At 41.1% G+C, this 23,795-nt stretch overlaps 3 protein-coding genes across 11 annotated transcripts in view; all 3 read right to left on the bottom strand.

Annotated features, from left to right (window-relative positions):
* Positions 1-64: 64 nt before the first annotated feature.
* Positions 65-8,885, bottom strand: panx2 (pannexin 2). Of its 4 annotated transcripts, XM_069162948.1 has the most exons (7): positions 8,781-8,885; positions 6,384-6,713; positions 6,051-6,273; positions 3,501-4,615; positions 3,092-3,227; positions 2,489-2,674; positions 65-2,308 (listed from the first exon to the last, which is right to left on the bottom strand). In XM_069162948.1, the coding sequence occupies exons 3-7, from the start codon at positions 6,247-6,249 to the stop codon at positions 1,989-1,991; spliced, it is 1,956 nt and encodes a 651-aa protein (XP_069019049.1). In that variant the 5' UTR covers positions 6,250-6,273; positions 6,384-6,713; positions 8,781-8,885; the 3' UTR covers positions 65-1,988. The 4 variants fall into 4 exon arrangements, with proteins under 4 accessions (XP_069019049.1, XP_069019046.1, XP_069019048.1 ...); XM_069162945.1 differs by having other exon boundaries at positions 6,051-6,713; XM_069162947.1 differs by lacking the exon at positions 8,781-8,885 and adding an exon at positions 7,742-8,752 and having other exon boundaries at positions 6,051-6,713.
* A 1,570-nt stretch (positions 8,886-10,455) lies between these two features.
* Positions 10,456-19,115, bottom strand: mlc1 (modulator of VRAC current 1). 4 transcript variants are annotated; one of them, XM_069162136.1, is made up of 12 exons: positions 16,245-19,115; positions 15,670-15,956; positions 15,140-15,229; positions 14,896-14,949; positions 14,670-14,771; positions 14,413-14,514; positions 14,213-14,284; positions 14,010-14,126; positions 13,841-13,897; positions 12,652-12,774; positions 12,291-12,461; positions 10,456-11,986 (listed from the first exon to the last, which is right to left on the bottom strand). In XM_069162136.1, the coding sequence occupies exons 2-12, from the start codon at positions 15,928-15,930 to the stop codon at positions 11,906-11,908; spliced, it is 1,230 nt and encodes a 409-aa protein (XP_069018237.1). In that variant the 5' UTR covers positions 15,931-15,956; positions 16,245-19,115; the 3' UTR covers positions 10,456-11,905. The 4 variants fall into 4 exon arrangements, with proteins under 4 accessions (XP_069018237.1, XP_069018238.1, XP_069018239.1 ...); XM_069162137.1 differs by having other exon boundaries at positions 10,456-11,983; XM_069162138.1 differs by having other exon boundaries at positions 12,300-12,461.
* Positions 19,116-19,209: 94 nt separating this feature from the next.
* btbd11b (BTB (POZ) domain containing 11b) overlaps positions 19,210-23,795 on the bottom strand; it is a 71,323-nt gene continuing 66,737 nt past the window's right edge. For all 3 annotated transcript variants that reach the window (XM_069162132.1, XM_069162133.1, XM_069162135.1), the window contains 6 exons: positions 22,153-22,258; positions 21,774-21,876; positions 21,075-21,156; positions 20,897-20,965; positions 20,574-20,687; positions 19,210-20,407 (listed from right to left, as the gene is read on the bottom strand). In XM_069162132.1, the coding sequence (XP_069018233.1) occupies positions 20,198-20,407; positions 20,574-20,687; positions 20,897-20,965; positions 21,075-21,156; positions 21,774-21,876; positions 22,153-22,258 (684 nt within the window). In that variant the 3' untranslated portion in view covers positions 19,210-20,197. The remainder of the gene's footprint in view (positions 20,408-20,573; positions 20,688-20,896; positions 20,966-21,074; positions 21,157-21,773; positions 21,877-22,152; positions 22,259-23,795) is intronic.

Genomic DNA, 23,795 nt, shown 5'->3' with positions numbered 1-23,795 from the left:
CTGACAGCCGCGGTGCATTCTGGTACATGTAGTCATTGATTCATGGGACGCGCGTAATTTTTTTTATTTTATTTTATTTTATAAAGAAAAAGGTTATTTTTATTGAATTTTTTTCTTTCTTTTTTTTTTCCCCCATTACAACATTTTACACGTTACAATCAAAGTCTGGTCGTGTTAACTAGCATTAAGTGTGTCAGAGGTTTATCGCCACAACCAACGTGAAAATCAACACAGATAATCAGTTATAAGCAGAGCTGTGTCACAAAAACATGCTCTCAGACACACTAGTGCTACTAGTCTTAAAGTGCTTTTGGATGCATTTAGTGTGCTTGAGTAGTCTAACAAGGGGATTTTGAGCAAGCCTATAGAGATGGATTCTCACCAAAACTATGGATAACTGTAGGCTGAAAGTCACAAGCCTTAGAGTGCGTGTTTAGTTTAATGCCCCAGAAGAAAAGATGATTGCGCATAGGTCTACTTATACTGTGTATAGGTAAGCCCCTCACTACAGGACTAATTTCTTCTACAGTAGATGTCATGATGGTGTGTCAGTCAGTGCAGGCAGTTCCTTTATTGAATTTCTTGTAATCATATATGCAGCTGCAAGAACTGTGTATGGAGAGATTATGTTATGAGCCCATCCCCTTGACCGCTGACTCATTCCCTGTGAAAAGGGTTAACATACCTTGGTCTAACTAAAAATACCAAATCAACTATTCTAACTACTCATTCTTTTGTGGGTTGTTTTTGGTGGTAAAGTGGATCTTAGCAAAATGTGAGACAGGACAGATTCACAGAGAGAAATTTAGATTGTGTCAAACCAGTAGATAATCAAAAAGCTTCGTCATCATGTGATAAGCCCCTCAGCGAGAAACAATTCAACATCAAGTCATCGGTCCATTCACTTCACATAACGGCACTCCCACAAAATAGCCAGCAGTACACAAAAAGTAATCTCCTTTACCACGGAGTCTTGCTCCATTCATTATAACAGAGCTTTCAAGAGGGACACACCAATATTACAACCTTTTTTTTGTTTTTTTTTACTGGATTTCATCTATCTGTTAGACACATCTGATAGTTTCTCTGAGCAGTTGTCTCACAAATTCACACTTTAATTGTAGAGTCTGCTGTCCCTTTATAAAATGTGCCAATTTACCTAATATTAATGACGTGCAAATATAGTCAAGATCCGATACACGCTCCTAAGCAATGGTGAAATGGCAATAGTCATAAAACTTGTGCTATATTTTAAACACCCCACGAACACTGAGTCATATACAGTGTCTAAACATGTATAGCGTTTTGTGAAACATGATGCTTTAAGCGCTTACATTATTGCCACAAATATATTGTGATCTTTTGCATATTAATTGTGCAGATCTCAACAACTGTATTGCATGAGCTACCTTTCTACGTGGCTATTGGGATAAAGGGACGAAGCTTTATTATGTGTTTAAAATACATTTTGTCTGAAGCCATAATGCAGTCCTCTAAAGTGTCTGCCTTTTTTAAATTTTTTTTTTTATTAGAAAGCTCACTCCATCTTTCATCGCCGGTTATCCTGTCATTATGCCTTTTCAGTATAGCTTTTTGACCCTGCACTGTAGCACCCTGTTGAATTATATCACTGCTGGTTTCATTGGTGGGTGATTTGCTGTACACAGTCATCCTGAGACGTGAAGGGGACATCAATTCCTACAGTAACACACTGGTCATTACTAGCAAACATATATTTCTGTCTTTTTATCCTTTCGGGAAGTTCAGTTTTTCTTTTTGTTCTTTTTTTTTTTTTTTCCTTTTGTGACCACAAGAGTTTTTCCAGCTGTCCCATTACTGCTCGTCAGTCAGCTCAGTCCCCTCATAAGTAAGTGTGTGAGTTAATTCAAAGAGTGTCTGTTAGAAGGAGGTTATTGACATGTGCGTAGAGTGCAGTGTCAGGGAAAAGAATCTCAATCGGTAATCCTCTTTTTCTTTTTCCTTCTTCTTCAACATTCACCAGCAGCGATGAGCTCTCCAGGTCTCTCTGCCAGCCTGTCCCTTCTGTTCTCTTCATCCTCTTCTGCCTCAAAGAGCGTATGATGTATACTCAGCAGCTGGTGCGTGGGGGTTATGGTCAGGGGCAGTGGTTGAGCCTCAGGGTTTTCGGTCTGGGGGAGAGGCCCCGTTTGTGGAGGGGAGGACTTGGGACTGAGGGCGTCCTCACTGGAGGGAGGGTTGGGGCTCACGCCATTTACATATGTAGTTGTGGGAAGGGTCACTGTAGAAAAGGCAGTTTTGGTTGATTCTGGAGAGCAAACCTTAGTCTCTGAAAATACAAGCATAGAAAAAGAAAAGAAAAGTCAAAAATGTAAAGAATATTGGCCTACAGTATGTCTTAACAAGCAATCTTAATCAAGTGGAATTTACTTAATCGAACAATATATGGTAAATAATCATGCCCATTGTCTGGACTATATGGGCGGTTTCAGAAAAACACTATGCTTACCGGTAATGGCGCCAGACACATGAACAATAGTGTGCGTGCCTTCAAGGTACACTGTGTCCATGTTGTGCGCTGAGGGTAGCGGTACTGCGTTTGCGGCCTCCACCTTGGGCTTACGAATCGTCAGCATGTACGGGTGGACGTCCAGAGAGAAGTTGCGCGGATGCTTTTTCTCCATTCCACACATATCTGCAATTAAAAGAAAATATCTGGCTTAAAAGGAGGTTAAATATTATAGCAGCAGGGCAGGTCATCCATTCAAAATCGACGTAAAACGGCCTCTTCATGAGCCTTGATTTACATTCTTTGGCTCTTTGGCTCTGGTTTGGCCCGACCTAAATTTGTCTCTTTGCTGTTTCATGCTGGTGTTTGTAGTCAGAACTTTATTTTCTGAAAACTGTTGCCTGTTGCGTCTGGAAATGACACTGATGAGTATGACATGATGCTAAACAGCAGCTTTGTAGAGCTGAGGGGATTCTCCGTAGGCTTTTCCCTTGCCCATCACACACTCATTTTACCCATTATAATATAAAAAAAAAAAAACATTGATTAGAGCAGCTTTAGATGTACATTTTCTTTCTAAACATGTCCTAGTACACTATATACCTTTTGTTGCACAATACTGTGTGCTCTTGTTGTCCAGAAGTGGTGCCATGATGCCGTCTGCCACTGTTTTGCGTCTGAGTGGTTTGAGTTTGTCAGGCTTGGTGTTATTTTCCAAGCGTGTCAGGGTAAGAGGTTCCTTTATGAATGGAAAACAAAAACAGGTTATTATATAAAATCTTAAAGTAGAGTTCAGGTGCTCAAAGGCCAACAGTATTTGTAATTTTACATATTTTGGAAGTCCTAGATGAGAACTGCTTCAAGATTTTGGAAGTCCTAGATGAGAACTGCTTCAAGAGTTACATTTACTTAGTGGGAAGGATTTTGATCTGTGTGCTCCAGTGAACAAGGCTTGACAGATATTCTGTTTCGATGGAACAGTCTCACAATTATTCTCAGGCAGATGTCTCACCTTGAAGGACTGAGGAAGAGGATTCGATGAAGGGATCCATTTAATTTTCTTGCGGGGTCTTTTGATGACCAGGGGCTCCCCGGCCATATCGCCTACCCTGAGATCAGAAGGATCCATATTGGCATCAACTGTTTGTATCCCAGATTCTCTCACAGTGGGTGTAGCATCGTGGTTGGACTGTGCAAGCGCAGCCAACAGCTGCCTGACTACGTTGTCGTACATGAGGTCGCTCTCGTTCGTGATGAAGTCCAGCCGGTTGAGCGACTTGATGTGGTCCCTGTTCTCATTGCAGAACATTGCCAGGATGTTAATATCACAGAACTGAGACTTCTGCCAGCGCCGCCGTGTTTTAATTCCAACTTTATGCAGTTTGTCAAATACAAAATTGGACTTGCGCACCACAAACAAATGTAGCAAATTAATCAGGATGATGAGGTTCATGGTGCAGAGCAGAGCTATATCCACTGCTGCCATGATGCGCTGCAACTGTACAGCAGGCAGCTTACAGTTGACCCTGAGCCTCAGCTCTGAATAGCTGCTGATGTCTGGGGGCTCACCAAGCGCACAGGTGAACTCATTCTGCCGCTGGCGGGCATAATAGGCACTCAGGTAGGAAATGGGGATGGAACTGAGGCAGATAATAGCCAGGTGGCGAGCCAAGTAAAGCTTAGCCAAAAAGTTACTTTCACCTCGTCTCTCCAAATATTTCTCAAACAGGTTCTGTTCGGGGCTCTTCTCCTTCTCTGCATTCTCTATGATCTCCCTCCTCTCCTGCTCCGTGATGCCAGGTCCTTTGGATTGGATCTGCTTCTCGATCTTCGGGGCTCGGCCCTCGGCAGCTCGATGATAGCAGTTATCAATCTCTTGAAGCAGAAAATTGAGCTCTGAAGTGAGTCGTGTGGAGGCAAGGAACTCCCAGCCCAGAGCAGGGATGTACATGATTCCAGCGAAGGCCAGCAGGGCGTAGGGTAGGAACTTGTGTTCAAATAGTGACGGCCAAAGCTGAATCTCCACACCAGGGGGCGCGTCACGAAGCTCTGTCCAGCAGTAGCCTCTCGCATACAGTGCCTGGTCTCGGGTGAAGTTGTGTGGTGTGTAACAGTATATGGACTCCTCTGAGGAAAGCACACAGAGGAACAATCAGTCAATTATATCTCATTATATCTCATTTTACAATTTACAGTTGGATGTATAATAGCTGAAAAAAAATGCTGCATTCTTTTTCTGCCGTCTTATTTTCAGTCAGCATTTCTATCAGTTGCAACATTTTGTTCTCAAATTTTATTTGGCCAGTTGAGTAAATACCACGAGAGGTTATCCAATCAGATACACGAATCAAAATCACAAATTTCAACAATCTTATCTACACCACTTTTTTGAAAGTGAACAAAAAGGTAAACATACCTGAAATATCTGAAAATGCAAAGGCACACAACAACACTGTCCACCATGTAACCATTATGTGGCACTGTAAAATGCAGCAGAAGTTCAAAACTGACTATTTCAGTAATAATTTAAATACTAATCTTTGTTTTTCTTCCAAATAGTGCTTAAAATAACCTAGTTAAAATTGAGATTTGTATCCCTAGATACAACGTTCAATAATCCATTAACATCTTCTCCGGAAATAGCTTGTTTCTCATCTCCATTTCATTTTGATGCGAGCAGTATCTCTGAGCATCTTTGTAAGTCCTTCATCTGTTCAGAACAAAGTGCTGTGTGTCTCAAACTGATGCCGCTTTTTGAAATGATAGAAACATCTGCCAGGCTCAGATAGAGGAAGTGAGAACAGCCCTTCCTGTCAAAGCTACTGTATGTCCATTATGTGCAAGTCTGAGTGCTTCAGTGTTGCAGTAAGTTCACTTTTGACATTTTGAATGTAATGCTGTGACATATGATATTATCAGTGGTTCGATTATAAAGAAAAAAAAAAGAAGAAAAAAAAAAAAGAAGGGTATTCCTCTTTGAAAACCATTTTTTTTAAAAGTCCTTCTCAAAACAAAGATTTATTCTTTAATGTTATGGGGGATAAGGAGTATATGCTGTGCACTGAACATATTTGTTCAAATCCCAGAAGCCCCTCGGCTTTCCTTGCGCCGAGTTGTCTAAAGAATGTTAGACTTGTCTGAACACCCACGTTGCTTTGCTACTAAAGTTAAATGCTCAGTCCCAGCTGGTTACATACTGCAGAGAGCCTGACTCAGCAACAAGCTAATGTCCCTCCAATCCATTGCTTCCACTCTGCCTTCTGACCAAACACTCTCCTCTTTCTCCGCCCTACAATCCATCTCACTTCTCCATTTCTTTGCTGCCTCATTTCCTACTTAAATTTCCTCTTATTGCTGTCTGTTAAGATGACGTAAAGCACTGTATGTGTAACTAGTAAGTCTCGATGTGTGTGAATTTTTGCAGCTTTTAAAGAGAAAGAGTATGTCTCTGTCCCAAAACTCTTACAAATCTACTCTTAATTCTGTCACAAAACATGTCAAAAGTAATCTGAGGGCACACAACTGCAGTGTTGCTCTGCTAGTGGCTGAGTCAGCATCTCACCTGCAAAGTTCCTTGTGAAGACGAGGGTGACCAGCAGGATGGGGATGATGACCGTCCCAATAGTAACAACACGATCAAAGGGCAGCTCCAGTTTGAGCTGCACCATGAGGCTAGCCAGCGCTCCGGCCCTCTCATCCTGAGAGGAGCCCGGCAGGATCAGCTCCTTCAGCTTCTCGCCTGCGAGGAGAGCTGTGGCCATGTCTAAGTTCTGATCGAGGATGTTCTGCATCCGGAACGCAAAGAACGCACACTTTAAACCCCCCTCTGGGCCAGAGGAGAGACCCGACGTTCCCTGCTGTAGTTAGTCAAAACTGTGTGATGCGTGTGACTTACACTCGCAGGCACACACACGCAAGATTGTGTGGCCAACTTCAGCCTCTGCCACCATGTGTGGCGGAGTAGCGGGTCATGCTGTGCGGCCTGTGTTCCTCAAAGCTCAGATTCTTCTACAGTTGAATGCAGCTCTGCTCTTTTGGAAGAAAACACATAATGTTCAGAAGCACATTCCTCACTCGGCCTCTCCTGACTGCATCCCCGCTCTGTGTGGCAGGTTGAGGAATGAGCTGAGTTTAGGAGGTGTCCTTGCGGTCCCGGGGGAGAGTGATTGTTGGCTGAAGAGGAGTCGTTACATGAGCTTCGGTCAGGGGAAGCGCTGACCAGTTCCTGAAAGACAGATATCCAGTTGGAGGCGGTACAGTGTGTGGATTATAGAGGTACAAGGTGATATTTCTGGGATACAGTACAAGTTAGTTTCAAAAGAGCCACAGTCTGAATTTATATTGTCTCACACCTTCCTCAGGAAAAACTCTCTGTTCCCATTCATCATCCTCTAAAATTCAGTAAAGTGGCTGAGGACTACTAATCCTCCCTCTCTGAACAGTGAAGTGTGTGAATGTTGTTACATCTGAGGGGGATGTTTGCCTTTGATCCAGAAAGGACACTAAAGGGCAAGATTATAGTCTGGGGACACATGCTGACTTAAATCTGAGTAAAAAGTAGTTCTATTTGTCTTGAGAAATGAACAACCTTTTTTGTTTGGATACTGACTCTGCAGTTTTAACCCCCCCCCCCCCCTCACCCCTCACCCCCACCCCACTTGCCCCTCTCTGGACTGCTGGTGATCATTATCTCTGTAGAACAGCATGTTCACACGAGGGGGTGAACTCAGACACTGAAGTGACATCAGTGGGATGTCTTACCGTTGGTGCCTGAGTGTGTGTTTGTGAGAGTGAATGTATGCACACATACAAGTATGCATATGCATGCACAGGAATTGTGCAGGGTGAATCTTTGCCTGCTGCATGCACATTTCACTTGAAGGTTATGTTGATGTCCTTGGTGAAGAGTGTGAATACATCACCCCTTCCCATCAATAATTCTCATTCTCTCGCTCCCCGTCTTCCTCTTTTTCTTTATCTTTCCATTACTCCCCCTGCCCTCCTCTCACTTTCTTGTCATTGTGCTAACACACAGCTCATTTATATAAAATCCTTAACAGCCAAACCCTCTGTTCCAAGGATGAAAACTATACTCCATATCTTGGGGAGGGGAGTCTTGAGACTGTGGTTTTACAAGTACAGAGGACAGGTAATGTTCTCAACTGTATGACCCTATCACACACATGGTGAAAAGATTATAAGGAGAGAATTCCTTTCAAATATTATCAGAGAACAATGTTCAAGGTTGCTTACATTGATGCTGAGATCATGGAGCCACTGGTGTTATACCTGAAAAAGAGAACATGATGTGCCTTCTGGGATAGCAGCACATACGCTCCACTTTTTCCCCCGTACTGATGGTAACTTTATTCTCAAAGACTGTCTCAAGGAAGATCAGCAGAGGTAAAGTTTGCATAATTTAAATTTAAAGGGACAGTGCAACATTTTAGGAAGCTCAGTTAGAGAATGAACTGTCTGTGAGCCGGTGGCACTGCTCCAGTCCGACAGATTATGCCCCTCAGTTGGGCCGGTGTTTAAAGAGGGAATCCCACATTCTTTGGCTACAACAGCATCCAACATGTCTATGACCGGAGCGGCCGGCTGGAAAGTGATGAAGCTATAGGCTCCAGGACTAAAGCTGAAGGAGAGGAGCTCCATTCATTCATTATTAATTAGATAATGGCTGAGGAAGGAAGAACTTTCAGGATGGAAATGATACTTATTCTCAGACGCTGGGGAAAGAAATCTGATAACGACAGCATTCCAGGTAATACTATAGTACACAGGAGAAAAACACCACAAAGTATCATTACTTTTAACAATCAGTAAGTCCCAGAGGGGAATCACTGCAGGAACATTTCATGAGGGTGAGAACATCATTACATCCTAATAAGCTTGTTTGGTGAGGAAGCTTCCCAGTGCTGTGTTCTAAGAGGGGCAACACTCCCACCAGAGACATTGCATTGCAGTGAATTGCAGCTGCCTGCAGATGACGAGCCGTTTCAGCACCTGAGCAGCGGACAGCTCCCGAATAGCCAGCCGGAGACGAAACATCAAGTGTAGCGATTCAATGTTTGTGTGTGTGTGTGTGTGTGTGTGTGTGTGTGTGTGTGTGTGTGTGTCTGTTGCTGTGAGTGTGTGTATGAGATAAGAGAAGATCCTCTAAGACACACAGTACCTGCATCAGCTGTCTACCTGTGCACACTAGACAGACTACCGCCACATTTCCTCCTCTGGTTCTAACAAAGAAGCCATGTGCACGCAAGTGGGAGAAATAAAAAAATCCACTCACCGTGTCTCGCTGCTTCTCTCGGCACGGTAAGAGTTAATCTGCAGTGCGGGCGAGCAGCTACAGCATGTATCCGAGCACACCGGTTTGTTCCGCCTTTTCCCCCCTTAGCAGCTCCCCTCCCTGCGTCCCTCCAGCCCTCTCCTCTCCTCTCCTCTCCCCTCCCTGCCCTGCCTCGTTCCTCAGGAACAAGGGATGAGATAACACATTAAGATTCAGTGCTTCAACGCATCACGTCGCTTTGGACCGAATTAACGCAGAATTACGAGCGCGATGTGCAATGACAGGTGGTTTGTTGGCTGAGATGCTGAAAAATAAATTGCAGCAAATCGATATCCTGTAAATCATACAATCATTTTTAGGTCTTTACCAATGAAATACTAAAGATCCAGCTTCCTGCAAGAGCGTTAGGCTGCTACATGTGATCTAAGCGACGGTAAAATACAATAAATAGTCATTAGATATTTGGTGTTTAGTGTCATAATTCTTAAAGACTAAGATTTGGCTGTTAAGCCTATCGTGTAAGTGAATATAGACTGGCTACAACTACTCAGATCGTTAATTCAGTCTACAACCAAACTACGAGGCACTGACAGACCTTTCTTTATTGGTTTATCCAGCCTGTCCATCATATGTGAGTGTGGGGGCTGGCCAGGACACATGGGAACAACGAAAGGTAAAATGCTTGTCATTCAAACTCACTGGGTGTGGTGAGCATCCTGGTATCCAGACTCCTTTTGCTCCTGCTGTTTTTGGACCATCCAATACACCAAGCAATAACAGAGAAGTTTAAAAGTCTGCTATTGCTGATCATGGACAGTTCATAAGCCTGTAGTGGGAACATAAGCTTGTGTAAGGAGTTATTGATATTAAAGGGAGATATGTCGAGGAGACAGCATAAATGTATTTAAAATAAGATGTGTTGTGGCCACCTGTGAGCGCGCAAAAGTGGCGCGCCCGCGATGCTCGCTGGCTGGACCGAGCCACAAGTCAATTTTTCTTCAAGCCGGTTTCTGCCGGTTAGGGAACTCGCTCTTCTCTACGTCTGCTTCCAAATATAGTCACTATCTCTCTCTCTCCATGGTGATGTTCAAGTATAAGATGTGAAACAGCTTTCTGTCATGATGATATGGAAAAAAACAAAACAGCATAATGTAACGAGATATGTTTGATTTTGGGCAAACCAAAACAGGCCATCACTGCATTAAAATCTCCACCTATATAATATTTTCCATGTTTGTTCAGAGGTTCATCTTGGCTTTTAACCTTATAGGGAAATTACTTCTTAAAAGATTATTGGATGTGCAGGCTGTAGCTCAGAATGGAGCAGAGGGATGGGAGTAAATTAAGAGAGGACAGAAATGAATTCGGCGAAGTTAATAAAATATTAGAGTATAACAATGATGAGAACACCATTCTTATTTCCAAACAAGAAAACAGGGGTGGACGTTTTTCCACTAATAAGCATACAAATATAAATCACCTATGGAGTAGTCTATTAATCGCAGCAGGGTAAGAAAATAACTGAGTAATACCTTGAAAGTTATTTTCAGATGCATGTAATTAGTGTCATATATTTGTTGCCTATTCAGTCATATTAAACATCTGCAGATATTTGATCATATCAGCAATATCAAACAGCAAGAAACACAGTCATAAAATACTATACACACGTGAGTATTTACACAGTGATGATGATATTTTATTTCTCAACACCAGACATAACTTCAACAAGGGTTCTTTACATGAGTTAATACTGTATGTAACAAATCAGTTCTCTTGTAACAAACTGTAGAAACCACTACCAACACAAAGAGGCCTCTACTGAAAAACATGTAACTTACTGTAAAGAGGGTGCTGATATTACAAAGTATTCACTGCTTAAAAATAAAATCTGCCACTGCTTTTAATTGTTTTGTGAGTTTTAAGTTTTTGTGGAAAACTTTCAGCGCCAGATGAGAAAAAAAAAGCAAATATCTCTCATTGTACATCATTCTCTTTGCAGGAATGTAATTTATATTTTTGTATATACAGACATCATTTTCATCATAAGGTACAATCTTGATAATGTTCCAGAAAAAACAAACCCATTGCATAAAATACAGATTGAATTAAGTTTGATGCATTTACAATACAAAACAAAGTGAATGTTGCTCTCAAATTATTATTTTTTTTCATCTTGTTCCTACTGTTGAATGTTTAGTGTTGCTGTGCAGAATGATTTATGTGCAGAGTTTAAAACTACAAAGCTCATTCCACATTCATCTCCTGGGGAAAAGTTTCTCTGTGCCCACTGAAAACCCGATTTTAAGGGGTATGTCTATGAGCAGGATTTGTGACATCACAAATAGTTTGGAAGCCCATCCTGATCTAATATTCAATTTACACAAGTGTGATTAGGTAAGTTGAAGCCTTCAGAGCACAAACACTGAGAATGGACTTTAGAAGGAAGCAAGAGACATCTTGTGTTGAGCAGATAAACTTCTGAAGTTTTAATGTGTGACAAGGAGTGCATGTCATTTTAAGGATACTTGATTTTTTTTTTGTGGAACCTAATCAGACACAAATTATTATTCAAAGTAGAGTATTTTACAAACATCTTAAAAAATGTCGGGAGGGGACCTTTGAATTATTTAAGACATCATAAACTCTATGTTTAGACCAAAAAACACTCATAAAATTGTTCTATTACTGAACATCAGCCATTATGATTGTTCATTACCTTCTGTACATGATGTCACTGTAAAAAAATACTTTCTATTCCCTGGTCAAAATTACTCAACTCCTCACTGTAGTTAGCAGTGAACAATAATAAAAACACAAAAACAGACACAAAAACAAAGTGCTCAAAGCATTATCTATGCAAATATCTGATCAAAAACATGAAATTCTTTCGAACTTTTCTTCTCTCCTCGATACCTTTTCCTATCTTTCCTATCTTCTTCATTTATGCCTCGCTTTCCCTCGTTCTCTCTCCATCTCTGAAAACATCTTTACTTCTTTTCCTTCTTGCTTCTAATATTCTCTGTCTCTGCTTTGTGCTTTTGTCCTCACAGAGTTTGTTTTGTCCCCCTCCTTTTTTTTTTCTCCCATGCCTCACCAAAAGTCTGTGTGTACTGCTGGACCGTTCACTGAGCCATTTGGACCACAACTGCTTTCCAGGCTCTGTCTTTGTCAAAATCTTGCAGCGTTCCATTGGATGCTTGCTGCTGATGGAGCAAAACAGGAGGAGAGGGGAAAGGTGAAAAAACATTTAAATAAATCGTGTGTGAGGATGCGCAGCACAATGTCATGTTTGCATGTATGTGCAGCTCATTGAGTTTTATGTTGCCATGTTTAAATGTCATTTACATGCGCTACAGCTGGTGAGAACACCTGGAGGAGAAATAAACGTATCATATTACCACATTCAAATACCGTGTCTCTTGTTGGAAGTGGAGAGACCAAACAAGAGACAAGGAGAGAATAAGACAGAAAAGTTTGTCCTTATGTGTCCATAACTCCTGCTTTTACCTGCATTACCTCACAGTAATGACTTGAGCTCTGCATGCTGTCCTCGCACTCTGGAGCCCCCATGCGGAGCTGACTCTTGTAGGCGGCACAGTGCACCACAGTGGCTGATGTGAGAATTGCCTGCACCAGCAGCAGCACCATCAGAATCAAAAGCAGGATGTCGTAGGATTGCTGGAGCACACAGACACACACATGCAGATGAAATTGGAGGATTTTAAATGAAATCTCATGAGTCACTTCCACAGATTTTACACACAAAAAAAATCAGCTCCTGCTTTTCTCATTTGACCGTGTCAGAGCTCGACATGTAATGCAAAAAAATTCTGCACACAAGCAGTGGATTTTCACTTCATTAACTCACCTTAGCTGTCGGCACATCATGCAGGAAAATTTCAATAAAGCTGATCACACTGCAAGAGAGGAAGCCGGAGGCTGAAAAGAGCAGGGGAGATGTCACGCTGCTGATGGCAATCAGCACCTCCACCTGAATGATAGCCAGAAGAGAGAAAAAATAGCAATGGAGAAGAAAAAAAGAACAAGAAAAAAGCCAGGAGAAAGAGGAAAATGACATGTTGTTTAGATGTGTGAAATCATGCTATACTTTCTTAGAAATAATTAACACACCCATCATAATTCATAATTCATAACCCTTTCATAGCATAGCTGGTGGCAGGAGGAAAAAGTTTTGATTGAGAACAGCACAAAGTCTTTTAACAGATCAGAATTTGAATTGTAGTGTAGCTGAATGCCAGTTCCCACATGCTAGTTTCTACTACCAAAATTGCTCATTATCAGGATATCTAAATAAGTCCCTGAAAAGCCTGCAGTTGATCCAAAGTGCTGCAGTTAAAGTACTGCAGAATTTAAAATGATTATCCTGACATACACAGCCCCTAAAGACCAAGCTCCATCGTATCATAGTACCCTACTATCCTAATAGAATGCTTTGCTCTCAAACTGCACGCTAACTTGTTGTTCCTGGAGTTTCCAGAATAGTAAGCAGGGCTCCTCTCCCTTAGAACCAGCAACTCTCTACTTTTAAGATTAGGCTTAAAACTTTTCTATTTGTTAAGGCTGATTGTTAGGGCTGGCTCAAGTGACCTTGAGCCATCCCTTAGTTATGCTGTTATAGGCTTAAGATGCCGGGGGATCTCCCATGATTCACTGAGCTCCTCTTCACTCCTCTTTCTTTCACTCTCCATCCATCTATATGCCTCCATTGTACTTTATTATCTTCATGCCTTTTCTCTTCCTTTTCTCTCACTGCTGTCCCTCACCCCAATCTATGGAGTCAGGAGGCTGCCTACTTCTTAATCTGGCTCTGTTGGGTTTGCGTCCTTTTTTAAGGGAGATTTTCTTGCCTGATGTCATTTATGTGGGATTTGTTGGGTTTCTCTCTATAATGTTGTGAGGACCTCTTAAGTGCCCTGAGATGATTTGTGTAATTGAAAAAAATTGATTAGTTGATCACATTCATTATTAATAAGCCCTTTTTTGTGCTAAATAATTACACCATTGTTGCAGGAACTAGAATATTGTCCTGTACTCACTAGGCATTTGTTGGGGTATTCTGACACCACGTGACTGGCGATAGCACTGGGAAAACACTGCAAAAGAATAAATACAAACTTGTGTGATCAGGTTATTGAGGACATCTTTTGACTTATCATTCTGAGCTGACATGGTGGGTTAAAATAAAAAGTAACCAAAAACACTTACAGCCACAAGGATCCAGAAAAAGGTGACAGACAAATAGGGGCCAGGCTGCAAAGCATCCATGTTGAGAGCAATAATGCCTCCAAATACAGCAGAGATTCCCACAATCACTTCAATCACCTGTGAGAGACATTTGTTAGCCATAAATGGATAGACATATTGGAAGAAAACTGCAGTATCATCACAAAACTGAAAACCATACTCACAGAGTATGCTTTAAGGAGTCGAGTGGGGAAGACTGCAGGTTTAATAACCACAGGTCTGTCATATGTCACTGACTAGAACATGGACGGAACAATTGAGAGGGGTTAGGATGGAATAATGATAGCTACAGAGAGAGTAAGAGGGAAGAGGCATCAGATGGGGGAACAAAGGCAATCAATCATTCGTGTAGACACTCACACACCTTCCTGTGGCAGCAACAGTCCTCTGCAGATCGAGCTGACAGGATGACAGTGGTGGCCATCAACACCTCCAGCAAAATCATCAAGATGAGGTTAAAGTTGATCTGAGAACAGACGGCGTCAGGGAGAACAGAGACACAACAGCTGAAGATTGATGAAAGGAAACAAAATAAATGAATGCTTTATTCAGAAAAAGAATTATGCATGTGGATCCGAAGAATTAACGGTTTTAAATATAGAAGACCATAAACTGATTTACATTGACAGCAGAAGGGTTCACGACCAGTTTGCAACCAAACCAAACCAGGCAGGTGGTCGTCACCGCAAACGTTGACACGTAGACGACCTGGAAATCTGATACCTTAGAAAAAAACATGAAATGATGTGACCTTCATTTGTATGAACCCTCTCTGAAGAATTTAATTTAAAAATCTATTAAAACACAATTATCTCTTTTGTCTTTAGGGCGCTCATTGTTTACTCACTGCAACATGTCTGTTCTTGGCAATCGCAAAACTGGCTACCGCTGCAGGGAGGCCCTGTGAAGAACATCAACAAATGAGCTGCTGCATTTATCTGTTTAGCAGATGCTGTCTGAAAATTATGCATTACTGCCATTTTGATATGACAGTCTAATCGAAACAATGTCCACAAACTCATTAAGGTTGAATGAAGCTAGAGGCAATATCAGCACATGAAGGTGAATGTGATTACATGATGGTCACTTACAGAACCTCCAGCGCAGCGCAGGTAGTCCATGGCAGCAGGAAAGATATTTCCCAGGTATAGAGAGAAACCCGATGTGATGAGAAGACTGCCCTGAGGACAGAGACACACACACACACACATACAACGGCATGCACATGCATATACAATTACAGACACTCTTTAATGCATTCAACAGATAAGACTTTGAAAGAATTCCTCTCTCACACATGCACACACAGATCTCAAGACAGATGAATCGGACGTGCTCCATCAAACAGATAAACACACAAACACAAACTGCTGATATTTGAAATAGCGACAGTGAGCAGCCCTGTCACATCCATCCTGGATGTTCTTTTCTTGCTTAAATGTGGAAGCACAAAACAGGATTTCTTGTTGCCACTTCCCACTCCAAATTTCGAGATTGGGATACTCTTTTATCATTAAAAAAAAGAGTCAACCCAGTCTTAAAATTTGAGTGTATAGGCCTAAATAGGTCAATTCTATTGTGTGCCTCCTTCATAACGCTCCCTGACCACCGTTCCTCTCACCCCTATGAGGACACTGTAGAGCCAGGCCCTGTAGCTGAAGCAGGGGTGCTTTAGAGGCTCCGGCTGGGCCAGCTGCAGGTCACTGGCCCTCACGTCCACTGTGTAGCTGTCCCGCTCGGGCCTATCCCGCTCCCCCCTGTCCGGCCTTCGCTCCAAACTCCTGTCCCCCCGTCGTCCCAGTGTCCCACTGCTTCTGTCTAGGGTGGGCATGTGGCTGTAGGTGAACTCCTCTCTGGCTGACAGCTCCTCACGGTGCATCATTGAAACAGTAATGAAAACAACACCCTCTGGGGGAAAAAAAAGAAAAAAAAAGATGATGTTTAGGCCCCATGTATGCATTTTAGCCTGTTTCTTTATTTCATAATGGCAATGGTAATCAGAGCCCTCCAACATGGGTATTCAGGAAAAAAAAAAATCTATGAAAAGTGCATTAAACTGAGACAAAGTAAGCCATGAGGCAGTATCACAAAAACAACCCCCTACTTTTCGTGTGCTCAAGTCAAGTGAATGGCACTTATTCCAGCTTCTTCTTTGTCACAGCTTCTTTTCACACATATTTCTCCCTCTACACTCACCTGTTGATGTGTCTCTCGCAGAATCTCCACAGTTATTGTCCACAAAAAGTATCCTTCGACAACAAGACGGCTTATTTTGGTCTGAAGCTTCTGCTCCCCATCTCTCTACCTCACACTTAGACTCTCTTTCACCCCTCCCTCTCCTCTTTTCCTTTTTTCTCTCTCGCCCTCCCCCGTTACATGACGTTTCTCAGACACAGTTCTGAAAAGTTTTTTGAGCCCTTCAAAGCGTGGCGCTAAAACACATGGCTCTTGTGCTGCCAGCCTACTTTGTGCCAAGTGGAGAGCGCCTGTGCATGACAACAAGGGGAGGCTGAAGGGGCTCGAGCTGGGGGCAGACTTATTAGGGCAAACACCCTTTTTACCCTCCCATTTGCTCATGTACACACAAAACACACACATGCACACAAACCCACTCACAAAACCGAACAAAAGGCCCTCAGAATTGAGCACATGACAACACTCAAAGTTATGTGTTTAGAAATCCCACTTCATAACAAGGAGAAATTCACATAAACCCCATCAGGTATAGCATGAAACTATTGGTTTTTGCATTGATAGACGAACGTGTCCCCCTGTGGTATTTCCCTCACAGCTTCCCTCAGTGTTACTTAGTGCTTTACTTGCAGTTCACAGGCCAGTAAATTAAGATGCCCAGCAGTGCTTTAGAAAAGAGGCAACAGAGACATTTCCACAGCTTAATCAAATGCTCTGTTGTCTGACACAGCTAATCTGATAGTGGATAATTTCTGCCTCAAATAAGAATCTCCTAACTACTCATGAGGAGTAAATCCCTTTGGATGACAATACATTGTACGTGTTAATTGTGTCTGTGTATAAACATGTACATGTGTGTGTGTGTGTGTGTGTGTGTGTGTGTGTGAGCAGCTCAGGATGCCATTCAGTCTTTAACACAGCGGAGCATTCTTAGCTCAACATTGTTCCTGGGCAGCGGTAACCATGGCGACTCCTTAACAACTGCTGTCACAACGTCTCCTACCATTGTAATGTCTTCGCCCAACGCACGCGCCCATGTGCCCGCACGTGCACGCACACACACACACACGCACTACAAATACCAGGCACATTTAAAGAGAGACGAATATTTTGCAACAGTTTCTGCAGACAATAAAGAGGATCTGTGGAACACTAGTCGGACAAGACACATTTCAGTATCTGAATACTAATACACATCTAATGGCAGTGAATCTCTTGACAGTCATTTTAAATCGATGCGGTGTATGTCCGCTTGAGAGGTGGTAGAGTAATCTCTTCAGAAGCATCTTATTGACGGACAGCAGCACTGCAGAGTGACCACACACACCGTCTTCACTGCTCGCCTTTCAACCTCTTTTGCAGAAGAGTGGACTTCAAAAGAACAAGACGACGTCTGTTCTCTCGGCACGCCTTCGATTCTCTTTCTCTACTCATCTATGGAGGTGTATAAGTCTGATTGCTTTTTTCATCTGATTTGCATCCCTCTCCCTCGCTCACTGTGACACCCAATGTACACCTCGACTTGCTTTGAACTTTAAAGCACTTCTGTACACTACTTAAATCCACACATGCAACAGTGTAATCTGAAACATACATGATGTGCTGTAAAAAACAAAATAACAGGAAATATCTGACAAAATGTAGCGAAAGATAAAATATTGACACCATTTTTTTTTGTCATGATCCTGATGACAAACAGACAAACAGTAAAAACACAACGAAAACATAACGGCATTGGCAGAGTTGATAACAAAAAAAAATCTGTAAATTTGGAGAATAAAATTGAGACTCATAATTTGAAATAAACCTTTCAATTTCTTCACCACATTTCCTATATTTAAAATGCATATTTGATAAAGAAATGATTAGATAAGCATGTGCATGCATGCCCCCAGGGTTGCTTACCACCTGATAAAATGAAGCAAACTGTCTTTACAAACTATGACAACTAGTAAGCATGTTAATTATCCTCATACTTTACTTCATACTGACATGAACTGTAATAGCTTAAACATTTTATTTGGAAAACTATAAAGGCTGCTTACGAAATTACTTCCTATGTTAGTGACCTAGATTAGCTGGTCGGCAATTTATGTTCAAATTCTATAAATTACATGGCCTTAAAAATTCCACAATGAGCTGAGAAAACAATGCCACGTGCACTCGTTTCATTTGATTCACTGCTCACTATTTAGTAAACTATTTTGGAGACATAACGAGAGCGCTTTTGGATACAAGAAAAGTTAGCTTGTGGATGCCAATTGTACGGTTTGAGTCAAATTGGTTTTACATTATAAAAGGAAAGGCCTGAAATGATCTAGCTATAAATTGTTGATGCTGAAAACAAAGTCCAACACTCCCATTGTGGATCTATGAAAACAAGATGCTCTAAGATATAATGATTAAAACAGAAGGATGGTGAACTTTCCATAAGCAAGCACATTTTTTTTGTGCTGATTAAAAAGCTTGTTAGAAGAGTTTAATGCGATAGCAACATGCAGTACAGTGCATTGATGATTTACCTGTAGTGGCTAATGTTGTTTTATGAACATTTATTAACCATTTTTCAGTAAAGGGACTCGTTTAAGTTTTTTTTCATTTCTTTGTTTGCATTAATTTCAGGCTTTTTATCCAAGACTGCATTGGCATGTTTGCAGTTGGGTGACACGTTAAACCACCATACCACCTGAAATCTAATATTTTGTCTGGCGTGAACAAAATAATATCAAGTCAGCCTTTAAAATATTACATCAAACAGAATTTATAGATGCACCCTTGCAGGTGTTTTTAAGCCTGATCTGCACCAGGTGAATCTAAGAGCAAATTCATAGCATTCTTTAAATTAATCTTTATAGATGAAAGATCAAGTCACACATAAATAAGTCATGTGGTTTCACAATCCCTGGAAAACATCTGATAGCACTAGGTTCCCATTCATTAATCAGAGCTCTCACACACAAAATGACCATTTGACTGCGACACATTTATAGTGACCCATGCTGTTAACAAAACCATTCTCAAATGTGAAATCAGCTCCTCCATGTAATCTTCAAACCAGTTCAAACAGAAGAACAAGTCATCCCTCTGACATGCAACATTTAAACATAGATATTTAAAAGATGAGCTTTTGAGTTTTTACAGCAATATCCAACAGTAAGACACATGAGAAAACATCTGTGGATATTTACATTAACTTACATTATCAATAGCTCTGTTTTTTATGAACAATATTTACACAGTAGTGGAGGAAGGAAAAAAAAAAATCCTCTTTCCCACCTAGTTTGCCCAAAGTCACGTGCTTCAGTCACATTACAGTTCCTCGTCAGTTGTTTGTCTTGTTTGTCTTTAAAGAGAAATCAGCACAGATCTAAGTGACTGACAAATATACAAATTCATTTCTCTGTACAGGTCCAAATGTTTAAACAAATAATCACAACATGAGGCGGGAGTTCTTCCTCATATCCAGGGATTGATGGCTTATCACATTACGCTGAGGTTGTTTATCATCTCAATACACTGAGTCATGTAGTCAGATGCTCTGACTGTTGAAGTTGGTTGCAACCCTTCCTCTGAGTTTGCTGTAGTCCCACCAGATTCATTATTCAGTTCAAAAAGTAACAGCGAGTACCACTTAGCTGAGAATTTTTTTTGCTGAACAAGGGACATTGTTACAGTAATATATGTTATTGGCAAATTGTGGCATAATATAGCTATCGTATGACAGTCAGGTTAGTAGATATATATCAACAAGGCAGACAGACACACTCGTAACCACCTGTGCTTAGATAACAAGAAGCATATTAGCAACTGATGAGCTTCACAGAGACAAAGATTGTAACTGGACAGTTCATGGTTCTCCTCTCTAACTCAAAACGATCCGTCACTCTTATGCATATCACTACAGTATTGTGTCTCTGATCGCTGTCTGATAAATATTCTCAGTGAAGGTCAGGACTTCAGACGATGGACCCCTTGGAGGAGGACAGGTGGATGGACTGGATGCGGCTGGCCAGGGTTTTCTCCAGGTCTTGCAGGATGTCACAGCCGGGGCTCTCGGGAGGGGTGTCGTACAGCAGCTGTTTGAATGGCTCCAGCTCGATCAGGATTACCATGTTCTTCAGGAAGTAGCCCTCTATATAGGATGCTAGATCTGGAGCGTCAAGAAACTGTGAAGAAAAGTAGGACAATTGATTGTATATTATTGAGAATCCTCCCTTTAAAAGTTGATTTGCTGGCGCTTCCAATACACCTTCAAATTCTTTGTAAAATAGCTGGTTTTATAATGTACAGTAGAAACAGTGATGATGTATTACTTGTACTCTATTTTTATACCTTGGTGTGATTGTAGATCTCTACACAAGTTTCCGTGTTGATGTTCTTAGTGCAAATAATCTCACAGTGCCGCTGCAGAGCTTCCAGCTGGAAGAACTTGGCTGCTGACAGAAGCTGCAGAAAAAAACACAGTTAACCTATATTGAAGTTCATAATTTTGTTTTTTATTTGATGATAGACATTTGATGGTTTAACAGAGTGTAATCTTTACTCAAAAATATTACAATATTCATAGATTGTTTCATTTTTAGAGTGAATTCCATATTTTACAGTGTGTAATAAAACTTCCAAGATGGCAGTAAAAGCTGTACTAATGAGCGAACCTCCATTATATCAGTATTCCTAATGTGCAGAGCTTCTGTCCCTCCACAGTACAGGTACTGCATTACCAGCTGAGAAGAAGAGAGGAGAAAAAGAGAAATACAGCATTTCTTTTTTGTCTTAATATGTGGCTAAAGTACAGTTTAAAAAGTCAGTATTATTTATATCTAATGTCATTACCTGAAAAATGAGATATTTGACATTGCTGATTTCAATGCACGTGTTTTCACCACAAGGTCTGTTTGCTAGAAGAGATTTGAACCTTGAGAGAAAAAAAAAAAAGAGACAGAGAGAGGGTTGTAAAAAGAGAGAAATCACAGCCTAGACCAGGAAACACAAACCTTACTTATTCAGTATTTGGTGCTTATTTTTGTTTTGAACACTTCAAAGTTAAATTCAAAGCTTATTTCGCTCTACCTCAATAGTATATATCGCATTGAGGTAGAGCGAGATAAGCTTTAAATTACTACACCGTAATTTGTTATTTTTGTAATTAACTTGTATATATTTAATGTTTTCTCTGCGACATAATGTTAACAACAATTATGACCAGTGTATTTTCTCTTCAAGCATTTTATGACAGGATTGATTAGTTATCACCAATGTAACATGAGTGTGCAATGGCCTGTCAAGATCCCAGAGGGAGTTAAAATGGACGTTATGGATCAGCAAGAAACATGCAATACTGACGTCACATCTACAAAACATATTATATGTTGCAAAACATATTATTACAGCATGATCAGTCTTGGGCCATGGTTGTATTAAAAACAATTCAGCGCCTTCTCAGAGACATTATATTCAGGGCTACAAGGTCTACAAAAAAAGACTGCATAAACTTCCCACTTGTGTGCATTTTAAAAGCTAATGTTTAAGTACCTGTTGGAAGCTGTGAAGAGCAGGACTTTGTGGGCGTAAAAAGGCTTCCCTTCCACCAAAAAGGTCACATCAGACATCTCTTTATTGTTCAGGAAGTGAGGATCTGAAAGACACATGGCCAGACAAACATGATGTCATCATTATCATAAAAAAATAAATAAAAAAAAAAAAAGCAACTGGAGTATACAACCAAGCCTCACTATCCATTCTAGGCACATTTCAGTTTCTATGCCAGTCTCTGAACACTAGATGGTGTGAGGTGCACTTTCTATTTGGAGCATTATACATGTAGTAGTTAGAGCTGACTCAAAAACATACATGAGAGTAGAGCTTTAATGCTCCCCTTATGTTGTATTTTAAAGTAAAGACAGATGTTTACCCAGACGCGAGGACTGCTTCCTCTTGATCTCTGCCAGTTTGGGGATGGGATAAGGGCCATAACACTGGGTGAAGATGGCAGACAGCTGCTGGCTGATGACTTCATTCTGCCAAAACACAGACAGAGTAACAAACAAGGGTGAGTTGAGCTCACCTTAGATGCGCTATGCGCAGCCATCATCCAGAAGTCTATGTTATGCAAGAACACAAGCTCATACTGTTCTGCACAACGCTCCTCTCCTACACAAACAACCCCGAAGCAATTACCAGCACAGTGAGGGAAGTTAAACTTTTGTACCATCACCAGGCTCAGGATTTACTTTGTTCAAGAAACTATTCCAATAAGCCTCATACTCGTGGAAATCTCAGTTAAAAGAGGATCAGATAAAAATCGGACTTATTTCTTGCACCCACTGTTCCTGAGAGAGTACTGTGATGACAAGCTACTGTATATGAGTGAGAAAGAGAAAGACAAGAGAAAAATATCCTCTAATTGCCAACTTTCCACTTCTGTGTGCGTGTGGGCTTGTTTTTATATCCTGGTGGGGAATATAACCTGAATGCACACTAACCTATGAGGACTTATGTCATCGTATGGACAAAATATGAGGTCTCCAGGAGGTCGAGTCTGCTTTTTGAGGGTTTAAGACTTGGTTCATGGGTTAGTAGGGCTGGGCAATATGGACAAAATCAAATACCACAATATTTTTGACCAAATACCTCGATATTAATATTGCAACGATCTTCTAGGAATGACTACTGGAGCTTTCATGAAATATTTAGAGAATTATATTTTCGATAAAACATCATCAATAATGTGGCTATAATGACAATGTGGGTAAAAGTACATAATAGAAGAGCTGGAACACACCGATAAGTTCAGAAAATTACATCACTTTACTTAATGCAGCCTTTAAAACCTGGAAAAGACAATATTTATACCATATCAGGATATTAGATAATATCTGGTTTCATATCATGATATGATGTAATATGGATACATTGCCAAGCCCCAAAGGTTAGGGTTAATATTAGGTTCAGGTTAGATCTAGGGTAAGGGTTAAGATTAGGCATTTGAAGTTAAGGTTTGGATAAGGGGTAGTGGAATGTATTATTTCAATGGGTTCTCCCCACAGAGATAGTGAAAGAAGTTTTTGTGTGTGTATGCATGTGTGTGTGTGTGTGTGTGTGTGTGTGTGTGTGTGTGTGTATGCATGTGTGTGTGTGTGTGTGTGTGTGTGTGTGTGTGTTAAGTTAAAAGGAGAAACGGAGAAAGGAGGGGCAGTGGTGCATGACACCAGAATCCCCACATGTGCAGTCAGGCTGCTCGCGCTCACTGAAGCATGACGACAACATACAGCTAACAGCAGCCACTTATTTCACCAGGATAACATATGCATTTCTGAAATTTCTTACATATTACATTTTCTATCCAGACACGAGACCAATAGAGAGAGAGAGAGAGAGAGAGAGAGAGAGAGAGAGAGAGAGAGAGAGAGAAAAGAGAGAGAGAGAGAGAGAGAGAGAGAGAGAGAGTGAAGGAGAGATAAAGTGAACTAACTTGAATGAAATTCATCTGAAATGAACTGGACTGAACTGAATAGGCAGCAGACTGATTGACTGAAAAGATGAACAACCTGTATC

This window comes from Embiotoca jacksoni, unplaced genomic scaffold, assembly GCF_022577435.1.
Source record: "Embiotoca jacksoni isolate LCO1_2020_lvr unplaced genomic scaffold, fEmbJac1.0.p SCAF_3, whole genome shotgun sequence".
Taxonomy (NCBI): domain Eukaryota; kingdom Metazoa; phylum Chordata; class Actinopteri; family Embiotocidae; genus Embiotoca; species Embiotoca jacksoni.
This window is presented reverse-complemented; position numbering and strand designations above follow the sequence as displayed.

Excerpts from the sequence above, each read along its gene's own strand:
- mlc1 (XM_069162136.1), bottom strand. The coding sequence starts at position 15,930 with ATGATGCACCGTGAGGAGCTGTCAGCCAGAGAGGAGTTCACCTACAGC. Across the intron at positions 15,230-15,669 it reads TCTACAGTGTCCTCATAGGG|GGCAGTCTTCTCATCACATC; the intron begins GTGAGAGGAACG and ends CTCTGTCCTCAG. Across the intron at positions 12,775-13,840 it reads AATACCCCAACAAATGCCTA|GTGGAGGTGCTGATTGCCAT; the intron begins GTGAGTACAGGA and ends GCTATCATTCAG.
- panx2 (XM_069162945.1), bottom strand. The coding sequence starts at position 6,279 with ATGCAGAACATCCTCGATCAGAACTTAGACATGGCCACAGCTCTCCTC. Across the intron at positions 4,616-6,050 it reads CTTCACAAGGAACTTTGCAG|AGGAGTCCATATACTGTTAC; the intron begins GTGAGATGCTGA and ends TGCTTTCCTCAG. Across the intron at positions 3,228-3,500 it reads CTCTTCCTCAGTCCTTCAAG|GAACCTCTTACCCTGACACG; the intron begins GTGAGACATCTG and ends CCATTCATAAAG.